This window comes from Columba livia, chromosome 2 (genome assembly GCF_036013475.1).
Source record: "Columba livia isolate bColLiv1 breed racing homer chromosome 2, bColLiv1.pat.W.v2, whole genome shotgun sequence".
Lineage (NCBI taxonomy): Eukaryota > Metazoa > Chordata > Aves > Columbiformes > Columbidae > Columba > Columba livia.
The window spans coordinates 49,386,593-49,405,580 of record NC_088603.1 but is presented as its reverse complement, the minus strand read 5'-3'; the positions used below and the strand labels follow the sequence as shown (position 1 = coordinate 49,405,580).

At 35.3% G+C, this 18,988-nt stretch overlaps 1 protein-coding gene across 10 annotated transcripts in view; it reads right to left on the bottom strand.

Annotated features, from left to right (window-relative positions):
• BBS9 (Bardet-Biedl syndrome 9) overlaps positions 1 to 18,988 on the bottom strand; it is a 307,045-nt gene that overhangs the window by 245,491 nt on the left and 42,566 nt on the right. For 5 of the 10 annotated variants that reach the window (XM_065055148.1, XM_065055150.1, XM_065055147.1 and 2 more), the window contains exons 12-14: positions 14,065 to 14,125; positions 3,947 to 4,128; positions 188 to 264 (exon numbers count right to left, since the gene is read on the bottom strand). In XM_065055148.1, coding sequence (XP_064911220.1) covers positions 188 to 264; positions 3,947 to 4,128; positions 14,065 to 14,125 — 320 coding nt within the window. The remainder of the gene's footprint in view (positions 1 to 187; positions 265 to 3,946; positions 4,129 to 14,064; positions 14,126 to 18,988) is intronic. The other 5 variants (XM_065055155.1, XM_065055157.1, XM_065055152.1 and 2 more) reach the window with 1 other exon arrangement.

Below are 18,988 nucleotides of genomic sequence, written 5' to 3'. Positions count from 1 at the left end.
AATTTTAATAATTCTAACTAAAGTCATTAACAGAAGTGCATTCTAATTGATGGATAACTGGGGGCTATGCAGAAGCTCAGTCCCACAAATATAAATGGGCAACAATCACTATCCATGATTAACTATTATTTACTCATGTATGAAATCAATGTTTTCAGAGTGATTTCCTTTTTATACAGGTACATACAGATTCTGCATCCAAATCAGGTGAAACTTCTGCTGTAACAATTAACTTTCTGTGTTTTTCAGATTTGGGCAAAATATCTAAAAAAAAAAAAAAAAAAGTAAATCAGCTCTTCTTTAACAAACATGAGGCTATGTTTCTAAAAATAACACAATATCAACAACATCAAGTTTCAAACTTACATCATTACACCTACTAGTGTACAGGAAAAAATAACAATGTATATGATTTTTGACCAAAGAAACTTCCCAATTTTATAAGATTTCTACAGCCAACCTAAAACTGGACCTCATTCTGGATATCTGATTCATGTATGGAAAAGGACTTGGGTGCCTTCTACAATAAGATTTCACACCTACTATCCATGATCTTCATAGATTGTATGGAATTTTTAAACTTCTGTCTTCACATGTGTATACTAAGACACCTATAAGAAATAACCGTCTCCAAAATACACACTGCACATCTCATGGATCTTTCACGTAAATAATTTGATAATGAATACAACAGACACAGAAATATTCAGTGACTAATAGTGTAAAATTAAAATAAATCTTAAAAATTCCTGTGCGTAAGAAGGTATACAAAAGTTTTATGTACAGAACATTATACGGCACTTGGTTACAATATATTACCTGACGTTTTCCAGGACTGTCAACATACAAGGGAAAGAATGCTACGAACTCATATATACCCATGATATAAAACCTTGTACAGATTCACAAACGTACAAAGGTTGTAAGGATTAAAACTAGGCACTTAAAGACCATGAGAAATTACATAATCTCCTCTTAAGAGTGCAGAAGTCCAGCTCTATGGAATTTGCAATTATCTGAAAGGCACTTTTATTTCTTACTACTAAACTCGTCAGAAAACAAAGAAAAACCCAAACAGGAAACGCATAGTTCCTAAAGTAACAAACAGAAAAAGACTTAATGTAAAGGGGAAATTAACATATTAGCTGAATAACTGAGAGCATGAGCAGGTTCAGAAAGCTGCAAGAATTTTATTACACATAGGGTCCTCAAAATGACCCAGAACTAGTAGGCAGCACATTATCTCTTTGTAAGAAGAAAATACAGAAGACAGAAAATCCATTTTCTTTTGCTGAGAGAAATATACCTCCCTTTACTACAAGAAAAAGGGAAAACAAAACACATTCCTCCAATACCACCTACCAAAGAAGCCTATGCCTGTTTCATAACTGCCACAATCGCACACAACTGGTTCTGACAACCACACACATTTCAGCACAACCCATTCCACTGCCAGAGCTAAGAAAAGATCTTTTTCTATCCCTTCTTAACCAACTCTCTTCAGGTTCCTTCTTCAAGCAAACTATGATGCAAGTTCTGTCATACAGTCATTTTTCTGTTAGAAATACAACAGAGATCACAACCAAAGTTTACATACAAGCATTGGCTTTTTGTTACTACTAAACTGAGCCAAAACACCTATGTTTAACCACTTATGTCATCCCGACTGATGCAACTAACAGTAGATTTAAGTTGGTATAACAGTTATGATTTTAAAATATTTCATCAGTTCATAATGTAAATCCATATTCTTCAAAATGTATAAAACAGCTTAAGTTCAACAGTTTAATGGACAGAAATACAAATGGAAATAACTACTCTAAGGTGGTTTTTTTTGTATGATGACCTAATTCTAAATACCTTCCATGTTTGGAAGTCAAAATGAAACAAAGAAAAATTATTTCCATATAAGGGTAGATATTTTCAAAACAACACAAGCTCTTACTGCACAAATGTGAAATCAAAAGACAGAAAAGTCGATGGCACATATTAAAGGTCATGCTTAGGACTAAATGGTGACCAATGTTCAAAAGTGCTTTGTATTCAACTAGACATGATTAGCAGGTATTTTAAGATGTAGCTAAAGTTCTAACAAAAAGGCCAAAATGAAACAAAGCCAAAAGATCCAAAACTGAAAGGCATTCTTCATAAGTAAAATGTTCTGCTGTAAAAAAGGTTTTCTCAAAAATTTTACATCCAGATAAAGCCAAACACAACATCATTAGAGCATCTCTCGACAACGTAAAGAGCATTCATAAAAACTCATCTGAAAACACTACTGTAACACTTCAGATTAGGAAGATTGAGGAAGAAAAAAAAATTAAGAGGAAGAGAGAATAGGGAAAAGATCAATAATATTCATAGTATACTTGACAAGTCATACCATGACAGTTATTAGAAAAGTTATAAAGGACAGCTATGTTTCCTTTCTCTCTCTTTAGATCTTCCACATCTATGCTAAAACTGAGAAGATGCTTCATTTCAAATGGATTTATTCCTTTCATCATGCTTTTCTTTCCTTTGGTTACAATAGCCAGACAAAATTGTAAAATACTTATTAAAAAAGGCTGGAGGGTAAAAAAAAAAAAAAAAAAAAAAAAATTCAATGGAATTTAACCACATCTATATGCTTAAATAGTCAATCATTAGATTTGTAAAATTAAAAAATAAATAAATTAAAAAACCAAAACAAATAAAACACCACCTTTTATCAGTCTGTCATAATAATGTACAAAGTTATATGCAATTACAAAACAAAAATTAGAAATTTTTGAGTTGTAGGATCAAGCTCACAGCTACACATAAATAATTTCTTCTTTTCTAGGGATTTCAACTGTGAGCTCTTTTGCTCTGTTTTTCACACAAAAAGCCATGACTATTTCTTTAATGCATTTTAAGAATTTGCTAACTATCATCAGGAAAAGATTTTAATTGGTTCTTTCTATTTGTCTAAGATTTTTCCGTAGTTTCCAGTAAAATCACATGCTTCCAATTCCCTATGCAAGTCAGATACACTGTTTAAAAACTGAGTTACGAAAACACAAACTCTGAAGGATCTCTGTAGAAATGACGTTCGCTTACTTGAACAAAATCGATCCAAGTTATTAGCAATGTATGTAAATTCCAGAATTTATCATGATTAGTTATTTGGGCTTTGATATCTCTCACTATGTTCTGCAAATACAATTGCTTTTGAAAGAAATTAAAGCAACAGAAAAGTTGCTTTAACAAAAGTCATTCTTTGTTAATTGCATAACTTAAGCCATTCGTAATAATAAAACAGAATTTGGCAATAGTTTTGCTCTCTCTGAAGCCAAAGTTTAGCAGACTGTTGCTGTGAAATTCCTTAAGTTATCTTGCCTTTGGGTAGTATGTGGACTGTCAGTTTTTTCTCTGAACCCGTGCACTAGTGAGAATTATCTGCACCCTGGTGTGAAAGGAATGAGGAAAGGCTGAGGGAGCTGGGTCTCTTTAGCTTGGAGAAGAGGAGACTGAGGGGTGACCTCATTAATGTTTACAAATATATAAAGGGCGAGTGTCACGAGGATGGAGCCAGGCTCTTCTTGGTGACAACCAATGATAGGACAAGGAGCAATGGGTACAAACTGGAACACAAAAGGTTCCACTTAAATTTGAGAAGAAACTTCTTCTCAGTGAGGGTGACAGACACTGGAACAGGCTGCCCAGCGAGGTTGTGGAGTCTCCTACTCCGGAGACATTCAAAACCCGCCTGGACGCCTTCCTGTGTAGTCTCACCTAGGTGTTCCTGCTCCGGCAGGGGGATTGGACTGGATGATCTTTTGAGGTCCCTTCCAATCCCTGACATTCTGTGATTCTGTGATTTCCTGCAGAAATGTAATTATGTTTAAAGTATGAAAATAAAAGTGCTAAAAGGAAATTCAGGTGGTTAAAAGTATGTACAACTATAGAAAAGGGAGAAGTATACCTTGTGTTTTTGTGGCCTCCTTGATGCTTTTCTGCAGCTTTTTCATTTCAGCATCAAATTCTTCATAGTTTATTTCCCTAGAATCAACTCTAGGAGCCTGGAAGACTGAAGGATCAGTTCCAAGGTAGGAACACTGAAGATGACCATCGTCACTCAGAGTGACTATAACACCCTTCAAGCCTCTGCATTAAAAAAAAAAAAAAAAAAAAAAAATAAAGTTCATTGAGGAAATGGGACAAATCACAAAAGCACTAACATTGAATCTATGCTGCTTTTACTGTTCCATCTACAAATATAACAGAACTTGCTGTTGTTAGTTAGATTATTTGACCAACAGAAAACAAAAATATTTATTCTTTAATTCAGATGTGATTATTAATATTACTCCCATTTATTGCATTTACACCTAAGAACCAATCTGTGCTCGACAGATGACTAAAACATCACCCAAGTATCTCAGAATCTGTATAATCAAGACAGGTAACGGAAAGTGTCAGAACAAACAAGCTGAGTAGACAGCACAGCTGTAACCTTGTTTTATTCTAAAATTGTTACTTAAGTTTTTCAAAGTATGGATATTCAGGCTGGTATTTAGGAGGAAGACTTAGCTAAATGGAACACCAAGGGAAGGGAAAGGATACAACAGAAGAAACCACTAATGGATGGAATGTGTTCACAGTGAAGACAGCAGCAGGACTTCGATGGTTTCAGTAGCTGTCGTAACCCATTTCTTTGCCTGCTACTGCAGCTACTGTGCTGCTTCAAACCCTGGCTGGCTCTTCCCTGCAGCATCTTTCCAAAAGGTATCCACATGGATCCATAACATTCCCCTTGCACAGCTCTGGATCAATACAAATGAGTAGTTTATTAGCTACATTATAGTCTCTTTTCCCTCAAGGGAACAATACTTCATTGAACTTACTCTTACAAAAATCCCACTATTTCGTTTATCTGATCATGTATGATGCAAATGCGAGATGTATGAAAGTATTAAACAAATTATGAGACAACAGGGAGTACTGCAAACACTTTGCTTAGCCTGAAGAATTCCTAAACAGAAGAACTGATCAGTAGAAAGACTAGCATACATGTTAACAGCAAAAGTTAGGAGGAAGCTTAACTTCCATTTTATTTTTTAAAATGCTTACTCTTAATTAAATTAAAAGCTTGTATTTATATTCATAATCATGAGGTGACACAGTCATACCAATAATTTGCTCTTATTCCATACTTTTATAGCAGACACTGCCTTTGCATCAAATACAACTGCCATATAAAGCAAAGACAGATCAAATTTAATTCTTAGATATAGGACTTAAATTTTTATAAGAAAGCCTAACACACTATCCCACTAATCAAAGCCACATAAAACACTTCATTTGTCTAAGTGTTCAAGCTATAATTTATAAAGAATTAACAAAAAATCCTTTAACTTACATATGCTGACACCTTTCAAGTGCCTGCTCTAGCACAATCCTCATTAAAAGCCAGATATCTATATGAAAAAAACTGAATTCTCTTCTGGTTTCCTATGTAGTCTTGTAGCATGGCTCCAGTATACACAGATGGAAAAACCTCATTCCAAAATTTTCCAGGGTAATAGTAATTACAAAGTCAAACAAGTGTCACAAATTAATTTTGATAACCAATGGTCCAACTGGATGATCCAAAATGCCTTTTTACAGAATGCTAAGTCCACAATTGGAGTGTTGGTTTCACAACTGTAATCAAATATTCTGGAAAAACTATGCTGTAACTGAGATCATCTCAACTCTGTACAGTTACATTATAACTGCATATAGAAATAAAGACTCCACTGGGCAGTATCCAAATAAGTAGTTTCTACAGACAAGTTTGAGCTTTCTCTTTCTGTGGGAAGTAATTTTTACTCAGTGAATGAAATAAATCTCCTGGTTGAACTACAAATGTATGGAAACTGGTTGGGGTTTCTTTTGGACAACTGGTATCCCCAGCTAGCCCCTTGCTGCAGGTGGAACATGCAAGTCTGAACCGCCTTCTGAAACGGAACACACATAATAGGCCTCAAAACACACAGTTCCCCTTATATATCCTATAAGCTCATCTCAAACAGAAATAGTCACCTCTTTTGGGACTCCTGTTCCTATTGCCACAGAAGAGCTTCCAGCCACCACTGTAATTTTGAACATACATTAACATTCACTACAAAAACTAAGCAAACTGTAATAGGAAGCTCTATTCCTGAGCACCATAAGGCTGGAGATGCCAAGTCTCCCCCAACAAATACTTTAAGAAAGCAGAAGACTTAATACTGATTTTCAACTTACATATCCAGTACCTGTGTTAGCAGCCGTCCTGTGAATGTGACAGCCTGTTTGTGACCTGAGAGCTTGGAGTTCGCATTTGTTCTTTCTGGCAAATTGTAAACTCTCGACCCAAAGTGAGAGGCAGTGGAATGAAGCACGAGTCCTTGCTTCCTCTGGCTGCTTGAATATTTATTGCCAGCTATAGTTGGTTTCCTTGCTCAGGACTGGGTCTGTTGTTGGAATTGTTATACATGCAGAATTGCTCATCCTAGTTTCCTACATACAAAAATATCTGTACAACACACATCTGTGCTACATTTACAGAATTCTGGATGGCACATGGAACAAACACATTGGGCTAATGCAAGGAGACAGACTATTCTGAATACTTGGACCATAATGCAGTCTTGGTAGGGTATGCAAATAACACCTAATGCAGAGGACTTTGCTTAATGCTTGACAAATGTTTGCAAAGAACCTCACCACACTGGCCATGGGCACAGCAAAGCCTTTAAAAAAGGGTGTTGTTAAAGGAGATGCTACCATGCTACCCAATACACTGCCCCACGCTTCGCTATTTAGTTACAGCAAATAATGAAGTCGCCAAAAAAAAAACGGGACAAGACAAACTGCATCATGAACTTGCTCCACAACAGGATAAAGAAAACTGATAGCTGAAAACAAAACAATTTCTAAAATTCTCCAGTAATGCTTTGGATCATCTTAAAATTTCTTTCCTGAGGCTACGAGTCTCTTAAGCTAAGAAGGGAAGATCCATGAAGACATCTGAATGTAAATGAAAAGGGCATGAAGAAATACAGCTACACTGTTAGCAATAAATCTTTGATGATATACTACTAAAGTAAAACACATTCAAAAGTGGTTTGTAAATCCAGTCCTTCCTATACACCTTTAACTTGACAATCATCTGCAGGTAATGAATATATCAAATGAAATAAACTAAAATCAATGGGATTATTTTCCTTTCTAAATTGTGCATTTCTTAACTTCTGAGTTTATGTCAGCATTACAGAATGCACATTCAAAAACTTCATCTTAAAATAAAACCAACTTTCCTGTTAGCCATGACATTCTTTAAGTCTGCACTAGCTCAGAGATAAAAGCACTGGTTTAAGGAAGCAGCATTACAAATTACACTTTTCCTTTACTTCAGTTACTGTTCTGCTGGGCCCTCAGAAGATTGTTCAATATGAAAAATATACAAAGATTAAAAAGCTTTTTTCAGTAATCTTTCCTTGTTAAAGCTGTCCATGAATTTGTACATCAATAGAAACAGTAAGGAAAATATGGGTAACCAGTTATAACATATGATTTTTAATACATTAATTTCTCTGTTGGAATGTTTGTCAGCCAGTCAGGACTGCCATATTTTCTCAAGCTTTTATAATAGGGGGAGCATATTTAACAGTTTTATAGTAGTTTCCCCGCAGCTACTGCACTCATACAATATCCCTGCAAATATCGTTACTTCATTTGGCACATTTTGCACACAATCTGGAATTTCAATTACTTGTTAAATTTCTTTTATTGTAAACTTTTTTTTTTTTTTTTTTTTACTATATATCACACAATACTCAAAATAATAGCAAATCTAAGGGGACATTTCAACAGTGAGGAACTCAAAGTATGAAACAAATTATTCTGGTATCTAAAATAACTTTACAGTACAAAGCAACTCCCACACACATATGGTAATAATTTGAAAAACTATCTTTTATTGGATTCTGGGTAATAATAACAGCACATGTTTTTGTGGGTCTTCTCTTACTAAACAAATTGCTCACAACATAATTCTTGAAGAAATTAAAATGCTTTGCATGTTTCTAGTTATTTAATACCAAACTGATCACTCAAACAGTTGACTTAGAAGTCGAATCTGTAATTTTGAGTTCCATTTGAATGACACAAGCTAAGTCTTGGACAACTCTCAGGACAAGGTCTGGTTATTGACACCATTTACAGCCTTAATTATTTATATTTATAATAGCACATAAAACTTCTACCTCAATGGCAAAATTAGTTTTAATGGACATTACTTATACCAATCATTTTAGAAAACAAGATGCTCTGCAATACTACTGAAAATGTGCTATTTATAAACTAATAAACTAGGAAATTAATTCCTGAACTGTGCTCAAGTATTTTGGATCAAATTCTCTCCTCATTTTATCATCCCCTAAAATAATTACGTGCAAGAGCATAACTACAATAGCACTTTTAGTTTACTGCCTTTGAAAACTAAAATTGTTCTAAGTTTCACTACCATTTCAATGTCATTTTAGCTGTAACTGTGTGAAGCATTTGATGAAATGCTAAAGGAAGATCAGACAAGGAGTAATAAACTATAAGCATTTCTAACATGAACTAATGGGATTGAAAGTCAAAAGCCCATTAAACACACACTTCAAAATCAGACCTTCAGCCGAATATATAAAGTATACCTGGTGAAACTCAGTGTCAGCTACCCAAAGCCACGTAAAAATTGGTGGTATCTGTGGAGCACCCTCATGTTCCTTTGAAAATCTCTTCCTCATTATAAAAACCTTTACTCAAACTTACATCAAAAGTAATATGTGCATGTGTAAGACTTCCTCGTTCTGCTATTACACATGAAAACAGACAATCTGTTTGCTCTCAGAAACTAGAATCCTTTTAAGGCTATTTATCTTAGGTATTTAACACACTTTGCACCCTCTGCAGAGGGCATGCAAACATAATATAAATATAGTGTTCAACTATAATTTTACAACAATATGTAATTATATTGAATATCATTAAGTGGTATATAATTTGTGCTGTTGCTTTACAGAAAAGCATTCTTCATCTTTCTATTTTGTGATAGTTTAAGATTGTTGATCTTAATGAATACCAGACACAAATCTAGTTTAAAAAAATTATGAAATACGTGTAAGAGGAAAAGGGAAATGAAACATGACTTCATCTTGATAATCTATGAAAAAGCAGTTAAAAAAAGAAAGGAAAAGAAAAGAAAAAAAAGGAAGTTATAACTAGAACAACAGGCCAACACCTATCCCCTCTTATAAGAAGAAATCCACTGAAATCCACTGAGAGTCAGAACCTGAATTTGGCCAAAGCGTTACCATTTTGAATGCCTGAAGGGTTCTCTAGCTTCCAGGTCTTATACAGTACTTCCACTCTCTACTTAGGACTGAATGCATTTTCACTAGCACCTTGGTGACACCTCACAGCACAAGAGCAAACTAGTGCCTTACTGCACAACACCTTCAGACAAGTCTTTAGCTTGAGTAGTTTTCTCTTTGAAAGAGACTCTGCCTAAAAGGCCAAATGCCATCCAGTGACCACATCAGAAGGAGCATCTTTGACCAAACAACAACATAGGGAAAGAAAAAAAGCAATGGAAATCATCTGGTTTTACTGCCAAGTTAAAATTTACTGCCAAGTTAAAATCAAATAGTACTCATGAAAGTTTGGGTCAGGGGTCTTTTCTGCCAGATCACTACTGCCACCTGCAGGGAGCACCACAAGGCTTGTGAGGAGCTTTAGGAGTGCCCCCAAAGCTACCAGGTCACATTAAATCAAGCAGAACGGTGGGTTTTTTGGCTGGTTGGTTGGGTTTTTGTCATTTGTTTGAGGTTTTTCGGGGGTGTTGGTGAGGGTTTTTTGTGGTTTTGTTTTGGTTTTTAGCAGGGTTAGTACGACAGCTTGACAGTTTTAGGGAATATTAAACAGGTTAAAACTTAACAACGCACATAGAGGGACAGACATTCATGCATGGCACCATCTTCTGGTTCCTTCAGGAAGGAAACACACTGGTATAGACAGGCTAGACAGGCGATTTAAGTTCATGCTACAAATTACATACAAAATTATTTTTCATCTGAAATATTAACCAACTTAGTTTCTTATTGTTTTAAATATAAAATCAAAACCATTTCAAAAGCAGTAAAGGTTTTATTAAAAATAGCAAGCTATACAAAATGCAGATTTAAATGAAAATTAGCATTTATCACAAAGTAGAATAAAACCAGAATATTTAGGGGGATGACACAGGCCTCCAGAAATATATTATCTTGCTTTAAGCAAAAAATGTGAAGAGCTCTGAAGTAGACTATATTAAAGGAAAAGTCATAACTTCCACATTACATTCATTATTACCACAGTTCAATATCTAAGACAATTAGTGGCATTATGTGAATTGAAAATGAATGTGAGAACTGATAAGAAAACCTGTTTACTTTAAATGAGAGTGCAGCCTCTAGTTCAGAGCTCCACATAATAAGAAACAAGAGAAATTACATTGTGATTTTATTTATGATAGCACCAGTGTTAGTAATAGGAAAGAAATTAAAACCAACTGTGATACACGTAAATTATCTCCATGCTTCACTCTCTCTTGGAGCTACAGCAACAAGTACATATTTCTTCATTTGCACCTCCTTTGCCTCAACTCAAAAACCTGGTTCAAGGTCATACTCCCTCACTGGCACACAGTTATATCGCAGCTTCCAAAGCCTCAAAGGCTGTATGTACCAAAAGGTATAACAGCTGCTATGGCGTCATGAACAGAGGATCTGGAGGGCCTTCAAAGTTTATCCTTCATCTGAACCTTCTCTTCTTCCACATCAAGAGAACACAGTTAGACTCCATTTCACTCCAGGCAAGCTGGAGAGGCCCCCAGCATCTCTGCTTCCAACAATAAAGGTGCTATACTGATAACATCTACACTCTAGTAAGGTTTAGACAAAGCTTATTCTTAACTGTTGGCTTCATATAAGCTATTATAATATTAGACGGTACACGAGGAAAATTAAGACTGCCCACAGACTACAAAACGGCTAACAGGAATAGCCATGATGTGTCTTTACCACAGGTTTATTCTGAAAGGATTGACTATTACGTAACTTGAAAAACACTCAAGTTAATCTCAATCTCTTTCTCCTCACAGTTTGACAGTGATGTCCCTAAAAGCTTCAAAATTCACCAGCATTTCAAGCACGAAAAAGTGCATACACTGTTACTTTTAACAATACTTATCATTGGCCTTTCACCCTGTCCAAAGAGCAAAGCTGCTCTTTATAAGCATTTCTGGTGCCTTGCACTGCTAGCAGGCTCTCGTCTACCAAGCTTAACATAAATGTCCCACCTAATAATCCTTGTAAGAAAAAAAAAAAGTAATTCATGTCAATAGCATAATAATCAAGACATTCAAAATCAACAGCTTTAGATTGCTCAGAATAACTGTTTTTCAAACAAGATGTCTTGCACATCCAGACTAGTGTCACAATACAGCCATAAACTCCAGCCTACTGCTCAATACCCAGCTTCAAGACTTAGTCCAGAACCTGATACAGTTATATCCTACTCTGGCACAACATGAACAGCCACAGATAAATTGTGGGTTAACAGAAAAAACCCAATGGTATTTGTTTAAAAGCAAGTATTTTATTTTAAATACTAGAGGAGGAGTTACTTGCCTTCTTGTTCTTGAGCAGTTAGAATTTTCTCTTTTAACGTTTTCTCTAGAACCATGAGGGCAGGAATATTTTAAATGTTATTTTAAAGTAAGCTGAAACCCTTACAAAACCATCTGACTGTAAAAGAAGGCTTTTAGAAAAAGCAAGTAAGTGGCATGCAATAAAATTAGGAGAACTCACAATATGGACATGTGCTTAATATTATACAGTAAATACCATTTGAAACAACTTGTTAGAAAGCCCCGTCATGAATCACAGTATATGCTGGACATAGTATTTGGCACATCTGTGTCTTTTGCAGGATCAGAATCCTAAATGTTCATATTTTGTGGGTAGGCTTACAGACACTAAAACTATCTCTTCAAAAGACCTTTAAAAGAGTAATATTTTGTACTGTCATCTCTTAACAATCCAGTGGCAATTTAGTGATGAAAAACAAAATTATCTTTTTTTCTTAAAACATTTTTTTAAGTGCAAGTATGTTTAAGCATAAAGATTCCAGAATTCTCTGCATTTAACTTCTCAGATTAGGCAAAATTCTCACAGAACACTCAAATAAAAATTTATATATGTACATGTATATAACTGAGCAGTTTATACTGTGCGTCATAACTGGCATTGCTTCTATTACATACTATGATACAGAAAAAGGAAAAATGTTTCAATAAAGTTTGATTCCTGCAGTTTTCTTTCCATAAAACTGTGTAATAAGTGCTAAGTTTTGCCGGTTTTATATGTAAGTTTTGCCATTTTTATATGGTGATTCTTTAACAGTTGCGGTAGCTGTGGTGATGTCAGTTATAATAAGGAATAACAGATGGGCTGGAATGAAGAACAAAGTATTTTCAAGCATCTGGATAACTAAAAAATTCAATGAGAGGGGTTTTATTTTGACTCCACCCACTATTACCCATATGTGAGTGCACTTTTACACCTTATATACTTAATTCAACTACAACATTTCTTCATATTTCTTCCAGTTAAATTCAGTTCCTGTTGCCCTTCTACTGCTTGGGGAGCCCAGCTACACAAAGTACGTTCATGAACCACCCAATCTACTATGATTCTGTGCCAGAACACAAGTTTTCGTTTCAAGTCCATTTTTGGACCAGAGCAATATTTTGTCACTTGCAAAGTGATCACAGATTTTCATTTTCATTTTCTTCAAAAAATATTGGAAGGTAAACCTTCACAAAGCACATTTTCAGCCAATGGATATACACCAGAATTCTGAACTCCAATCTTTTGATTCATGTTCCCCATTTAAATTAAACTGACCAGTCTGTCGTGCTACACACGAGTTCAAATCTGGGAATTAATCCTTTGTCAAAACAAAGAATTAAACACTAGCTTACGTTCTCTTCTTTATAGAGACAGGTTACTGAATCAGAGAGTTATATATAAACTTATTCAGACAAAGTGCCACAAAGTTACAAGCACGTTAACTGTGTCTGGCTCAAGCTATTTCTTCACGCATAGAAGATAAGTCTCGGTTCTGCAAAGCCAGTGAACAACAGTCTCCAGGGTCTTTTTATGTCATTATACAAATAAGTATAAAAAAATCACACATTTCTTACTAGTCATTCTAATATTATGAAATGCTAACAACTAAATAAAAAAACAAAACTAGTATTGTATTAAGCTTTTTTCTAGAAGGTGAGAAAAGTTATTGTCTCCATGGATGTATGCTCCAATAACTGTAAAATTCTTAATTGTTTGGTGTTGGTGTAAAGACAGGATTAGTTTTAAATGCAATACATGTCTCTTTCAGTATTGTGTTCCCCTTCCAAATGCAAACTGATTAGCAATCCTGAAGTGTAGCAGCACTTATCACCTGGCTTATGCTTAACATGCACTGGAGGTGGCGTACAGACAATCCGTGTTAACCAAAGTCACCCAAGCCATATTCCTCAGCCTTGCAGTCAAGCTGCAGACTAATGGGAGACACTGGATGGGAACAGAGTATTGGAATACACAGTAAGATACAAAGCCATGAAAACTACCCAACCCTTCTCCACATACTCTTTTGAACCCAGGGCTAAAGCATCAGGAATTTTTTTGCAGGCATTCATTGTTGCTGGTATGGTCATCAAATAGCCAAGAGCAACAACAACACTGGCAGTTCAAAGGTGACACATCAGACTATCAAGGCAAAAAACCTTCTCACTTTGATCTGTAAGTATGCTTATGTGGTTATCTCTGGTTAGAAAGAATGAATGCCACATGCCTGTAGTAGTATATGGCAAAACAGAAAAGTCAGAGACAGGTAACCAAGAAATAAGTATGTACATGCAAAACAGGCTGGAAATTACTAGATAATTAAACAACACTGTACAGATCTTTTTACAGTACTCACCTGTTATGCATGTTACACATCCTTTTATTAGAAAAGATGGAAGAAAAAAGGAAAGAGGCACCTAGGAGTAAAATGATAACTCAGCACATAGCAAGAGACTATTGTTTCAGTAAATTAGAAGTAATTGTCTCCAAAACTAACTTGTAAGTATTTAAAAATATTGTAAAATACTTTCTTATAATGCACCTGTGTAACTATAACACAAGTGGATATTTTCCAAGAGACAGGAAAGTTCAGTAGCCATGGCTATCAACGTCACATAGGACAATACAAATATTCAAACACTAATCAATATGATTACATAGAAAATTCATTTTCAGTACCTTCATTAGTCAGCCTCTGCTCCTTTATTATTTCTGCAAGGGGAAGAAGGACTCATACAAGAACAACAGAAATTTTAGAGCTACCATATCACTTTGTCTTACAAGCAGTAAGAAAACTGGACGCTACTATAGCATCTCAATTCAATCATTTGAAGTGATTCAGTAAGCTGCAGTATTTCCTGCATCTCAGCCTACACAACACAACTTTGAATTTATTACTTTAAGTCTTTGATTCAGTAGAATACATAATCAAATACGTAACAGCATAAGACAAAATATGAACACAAATAGCATATGGTAATGTGGCTTTAATAGATGGCTGATAAATACATTACTATGTGATACAGTCTTAATGGGCTGGTGATTCACAACACTGATGTTACGAGTTCAGGCGTGACCCCTATAGTCTGCAATGATCCTACTTTGAGAAGCAATTAAAAACATTATTTAAGTAATTTTCAAATATCACAGTCAGCTGCAGTGCTAGCAATTAACAGAAAAAATAACTTTGTGATTGAAAACTGAGCAAAACAGAATCAGTGGTGAAGACATGGAACCCTGGGATATTTTTATGGGAGCATTCCTCAGTTTAAACCTAGGCAGACTTAAAGTTCATGAGGAGTTGAAGTGCGGATAAAGCTTACTAAGTGTGCCTGCTTGCCATTTTGAACATATAAAGTCTACTTTTATTTCCTGGCTTTTCAACAGCTACTTTTGTTTATTAAAAAAAAAAAAAAAATCTCAAATAATGAAAACCTATTCAAGTTAAAAGGTTGGGTGCTGGAAATTTAATATTTTAAGAAGCTCAGAAATTCTTACTCTTTAAAGGTGACAAATTACTTCTGGACAAAAAATCTTTCCAGACTGCTTTATATTTCCTCTTCAGAAAACATGCTGTTCCACTACCAAGTAAAATGATATTTATCTGACAAATAAATGAAAGTCAAAGCAAATATTCCAGTAACTTTCACCAACTTGTCCATACCTGTCAATCCCTTGTAATAAAAGAAACTTCACATTTTACAGAGCATACACATCATTTCACATCATTTTGTGGGTTATTTGCTTCAAAAATTGTTCTTCCATGAAGAACAGTCCTCCTGCTCACAGATATAGTAGTTCACATAAATACTCACAAAATAAGGTTCCCATATTCTAATTCCTAGATGTAGCTCCTAAAAAGCAAGAGACACCATATATGCGAAGCATCTAATTACCTATAAACAAGCGGGGATAATTTTTTTCTTTTGAGTATTTCTAATCAAATTCCAATGTGGCTGAAGGTGAAAATATCCTTCATTTAAACATGAAGTTTGCTAATAAACTGGTGCCTAAATTAGTAAGTCCCCAATACATTAAGTAGAGAAGGGAGAATTATCTTTCCCAGCCTCAGAGAAGGCTGGATGCTATTAGAAATGTGCCTGCTGATAAATTCCACATGAAATCAGCATTTTTTTGCCATATAGATATGATCAGACTTCATTTCTTGATGGATAGGCAAAAGCACAAAGAACCAAAACGGCAACATGACATATTGACTCAAAAAAAGCCAGGTGTCTGAAGAAGTTTGCAGTCTATTTCAATTTAAATGAAAAAAATGGCAGGCTACCTTTTAGCATCCACAGGTTTATCAGATATAACTTAAAGGCTGCATAGAAACAAAACCAAGCAGTAAAATTAAGACTAGTGAACTTTAAAAATGTTCAGAAGAAACAAAGTCCCGGACTGAAAGACTTCATGCTTTCCTCTTGCAAAAAGAGATTTGTGACTTGAAAGTGACCAAAACAGAAGTCTCCCTCCTGAGACCACATCTAAACTGAATGCTCTATGTGGTTTTAACTCAACCCACAGCAGCATTTTGGGTGTTTGTGATGGAAACATCCCTGAGGCTACAAACACAAGCTATTTTGCTTCAGACTGAATGCACATTAACATAATGTTCTAGTTTCAGGCCAGCCAGGTCAGAGTAATACTCAATGCAATCAATCAGCAATTAAAACACCGTACTCTTAGGAACAGCTTTGACAAGTGAGTTAGTGTCAAATAAATAGAAAAGTAGTTGTCTAAGTATTTTAATCTACTCCAATGACCTTTTATGGTCAAACACATGGAGATGGGATAATCAGGCACAGAAAAACAAATACAGCTTGTGACAGGCCCTTAAAAAGTGACTTTCTGCTACTTTCTGAATAAGCTATTTCAGATGATTCAGACAAACATAACCCAACTTTTTGGTCATTTGCCCTTACAGGCTCAAATCCCTGCCAACAGGAAAAAGATGACTTTTATATGACGTGCTCTATCAAACAAGAATTCTATGCTCCTATGGGCTTGCTTCCCACACCTGAACTAGGGAAGGGAGAATAGGGAGGAGGGAAAATGGGGGAGGGTGGGGCGCAGCAGAGAGAGAGAAACCTAACACATCTCAAGAAGCACCAAAAAGTGACAAATTAATAGAACTGATAATCCATGAAGGTAAGAGATACAGTTCATTAATTTCCTTCACAAAGAAGATGTGGAAGCACATGGAAAGTGTTGGAGAAGAGGTCTCTGGTGAAAAAGAAAAATGAAAACTGAAGGGCAATAAAAAAAGACAATGGACTTTGAAGTCAATGCTAAGAAGGAAGTCAATGTTAAGAAGATATTTAAATATTTATGGTGAATACCAAGCAAACACTGGTGCTCAAAATTACCATTTCAACACTGAAAATTTGAGGGGAATAGGAAGTCTCTTAATTCCTTTCTGTAACTTTTCAGATTTTGGCTGTTCTAACTGCAGCATATGGACAGTTTCTCTTCAAACCACTCTAGATGGAGTGGGTTTGGGATTATTTTTTGCTTAGTTTGGGGTTTTAAAATCAACTCAGGCAGAATATCTAAACCATTTTCTTCAAGAGTTTCAGCTTCAGTGAAAATGCTTTTGCACAGCCATAACGTTAAGGATGACAACACAGGGTATGCAAAAATGTATAATAACTGTCCAAGCAGGCTTATCCATGGGAAGGTGAATTTGGGCTGAAACAAAATCTTAAGCAGTTTAATCCAAATTGGTAATGTAAGTGGTTATACCTCTGAAGCAGTCCATGCAGTGTTAAGCATGTAGGAGTCCTCTTGACATTAAAACAATGTCATAAACAGCTAGTAACTACTACACATTAACAGAACCAGAATTTAAACTTCTAACAAAATAACGGACAAACTTCTATAACAATGATTAGAACTGAACTTCCAGTTCAGTGACCTTAGTTATAGAGATCTCCAGGTAAAACCAAAAATAAGATAAACTCTCAAATTTTTACCTGTAGTTTAAGCTTCTGATCACAAGCTTTTATAGGGAATTTTCAAATTCCTGACAGAGAACATCCAGGTTTTAATAGAAGGCAAAAAAAGTGTGGTTCAACAGCTTAAAAATATATCACTTGTAGAGTGCAGAGACATCAGTAACATGTTATAAGTAACAACTTATCTTTGATTCTATTTTTCCTTCTGTGTTTCTGAGAATGTGATGGAAATAAAGCAGTTTATGCTAGAATTCAATCCCAAATGTTGTAGTGTGTTATTATCATTATTTACATACTGGTATTGCAACAGGGATATACTGTATTTCACATTATTGTAAAAGATAAAAATCAATTCTTAAAGAATAAGGAGGTGCACACACTAGAAACACAAGTTACTTAGCTGGAATTCTCCAAAGCACTCGAGCAGTCAATCTTAGAAGTAGACCAGCAAGATTATAGGATAAAGTATACAACTGCCTTTCCGAGGAAATCACTACTCCTGCCCCAAGGGATTTACACGGAATAGCTTGTAATAATGCTTTTCTTAACCAGCAAGCCAGAGCCTTATATTAGAAATAACAGACATTATGCCAACAAGAAAATACAGATGAATGTATATTATCCATAGAGACAAATACTTTCAGAATGCTCCATTTAATTTGTAAGTATTATTGGAATAAAAGTGGAAAGGATGTGAAAGCAATTAATTGACATACATCGTATTTAAGACACTTCAGTCTCTTGGCAGTGTAAGATTAACAACTCTATGCTTATTAAAGTACTTAATATTATTTATGTTACAGTAGTGCCCAGAGGCCCCAACTGAGACTGAGGCCACTCTTGAATGGAGTATTAGAAAATCATTATCACATTGACTCACAAAGAACCCTGTTTCAAATCATTTTTTTAAAGAACAAACATATATTTTGTTTAAGCCAAATGACTACCGCTATAAGCTTTACAACAGTTTTTGCAATTTAGCTCATCTTTAATGTCAAAAAGTAGTACAAGCATATGGCGTATTTTTAAATGGAAAGACAGAAGCACAGCTCTGAAAGACATAAGCCCTACACTTCTCCCTCTCTCTCAGGCCATTGGGTCTAGACACACAGATGTTCTTTCATTTATTAGAACCTGTATAAAGAAGTTTGCATAACTAGATTGCTGTCTCTCCACGCTCTACAGAACAAAACCCCAAACCAAACCCTAGCATTAGCAGGTCTGTGGGAATTCTGAATTTAACTAGCAAAATTATCTGGGACACATTAGGTTCCCAAAATTCTCACTAAGATCAAACTATTGAGTGTTAAAGCTCATAGC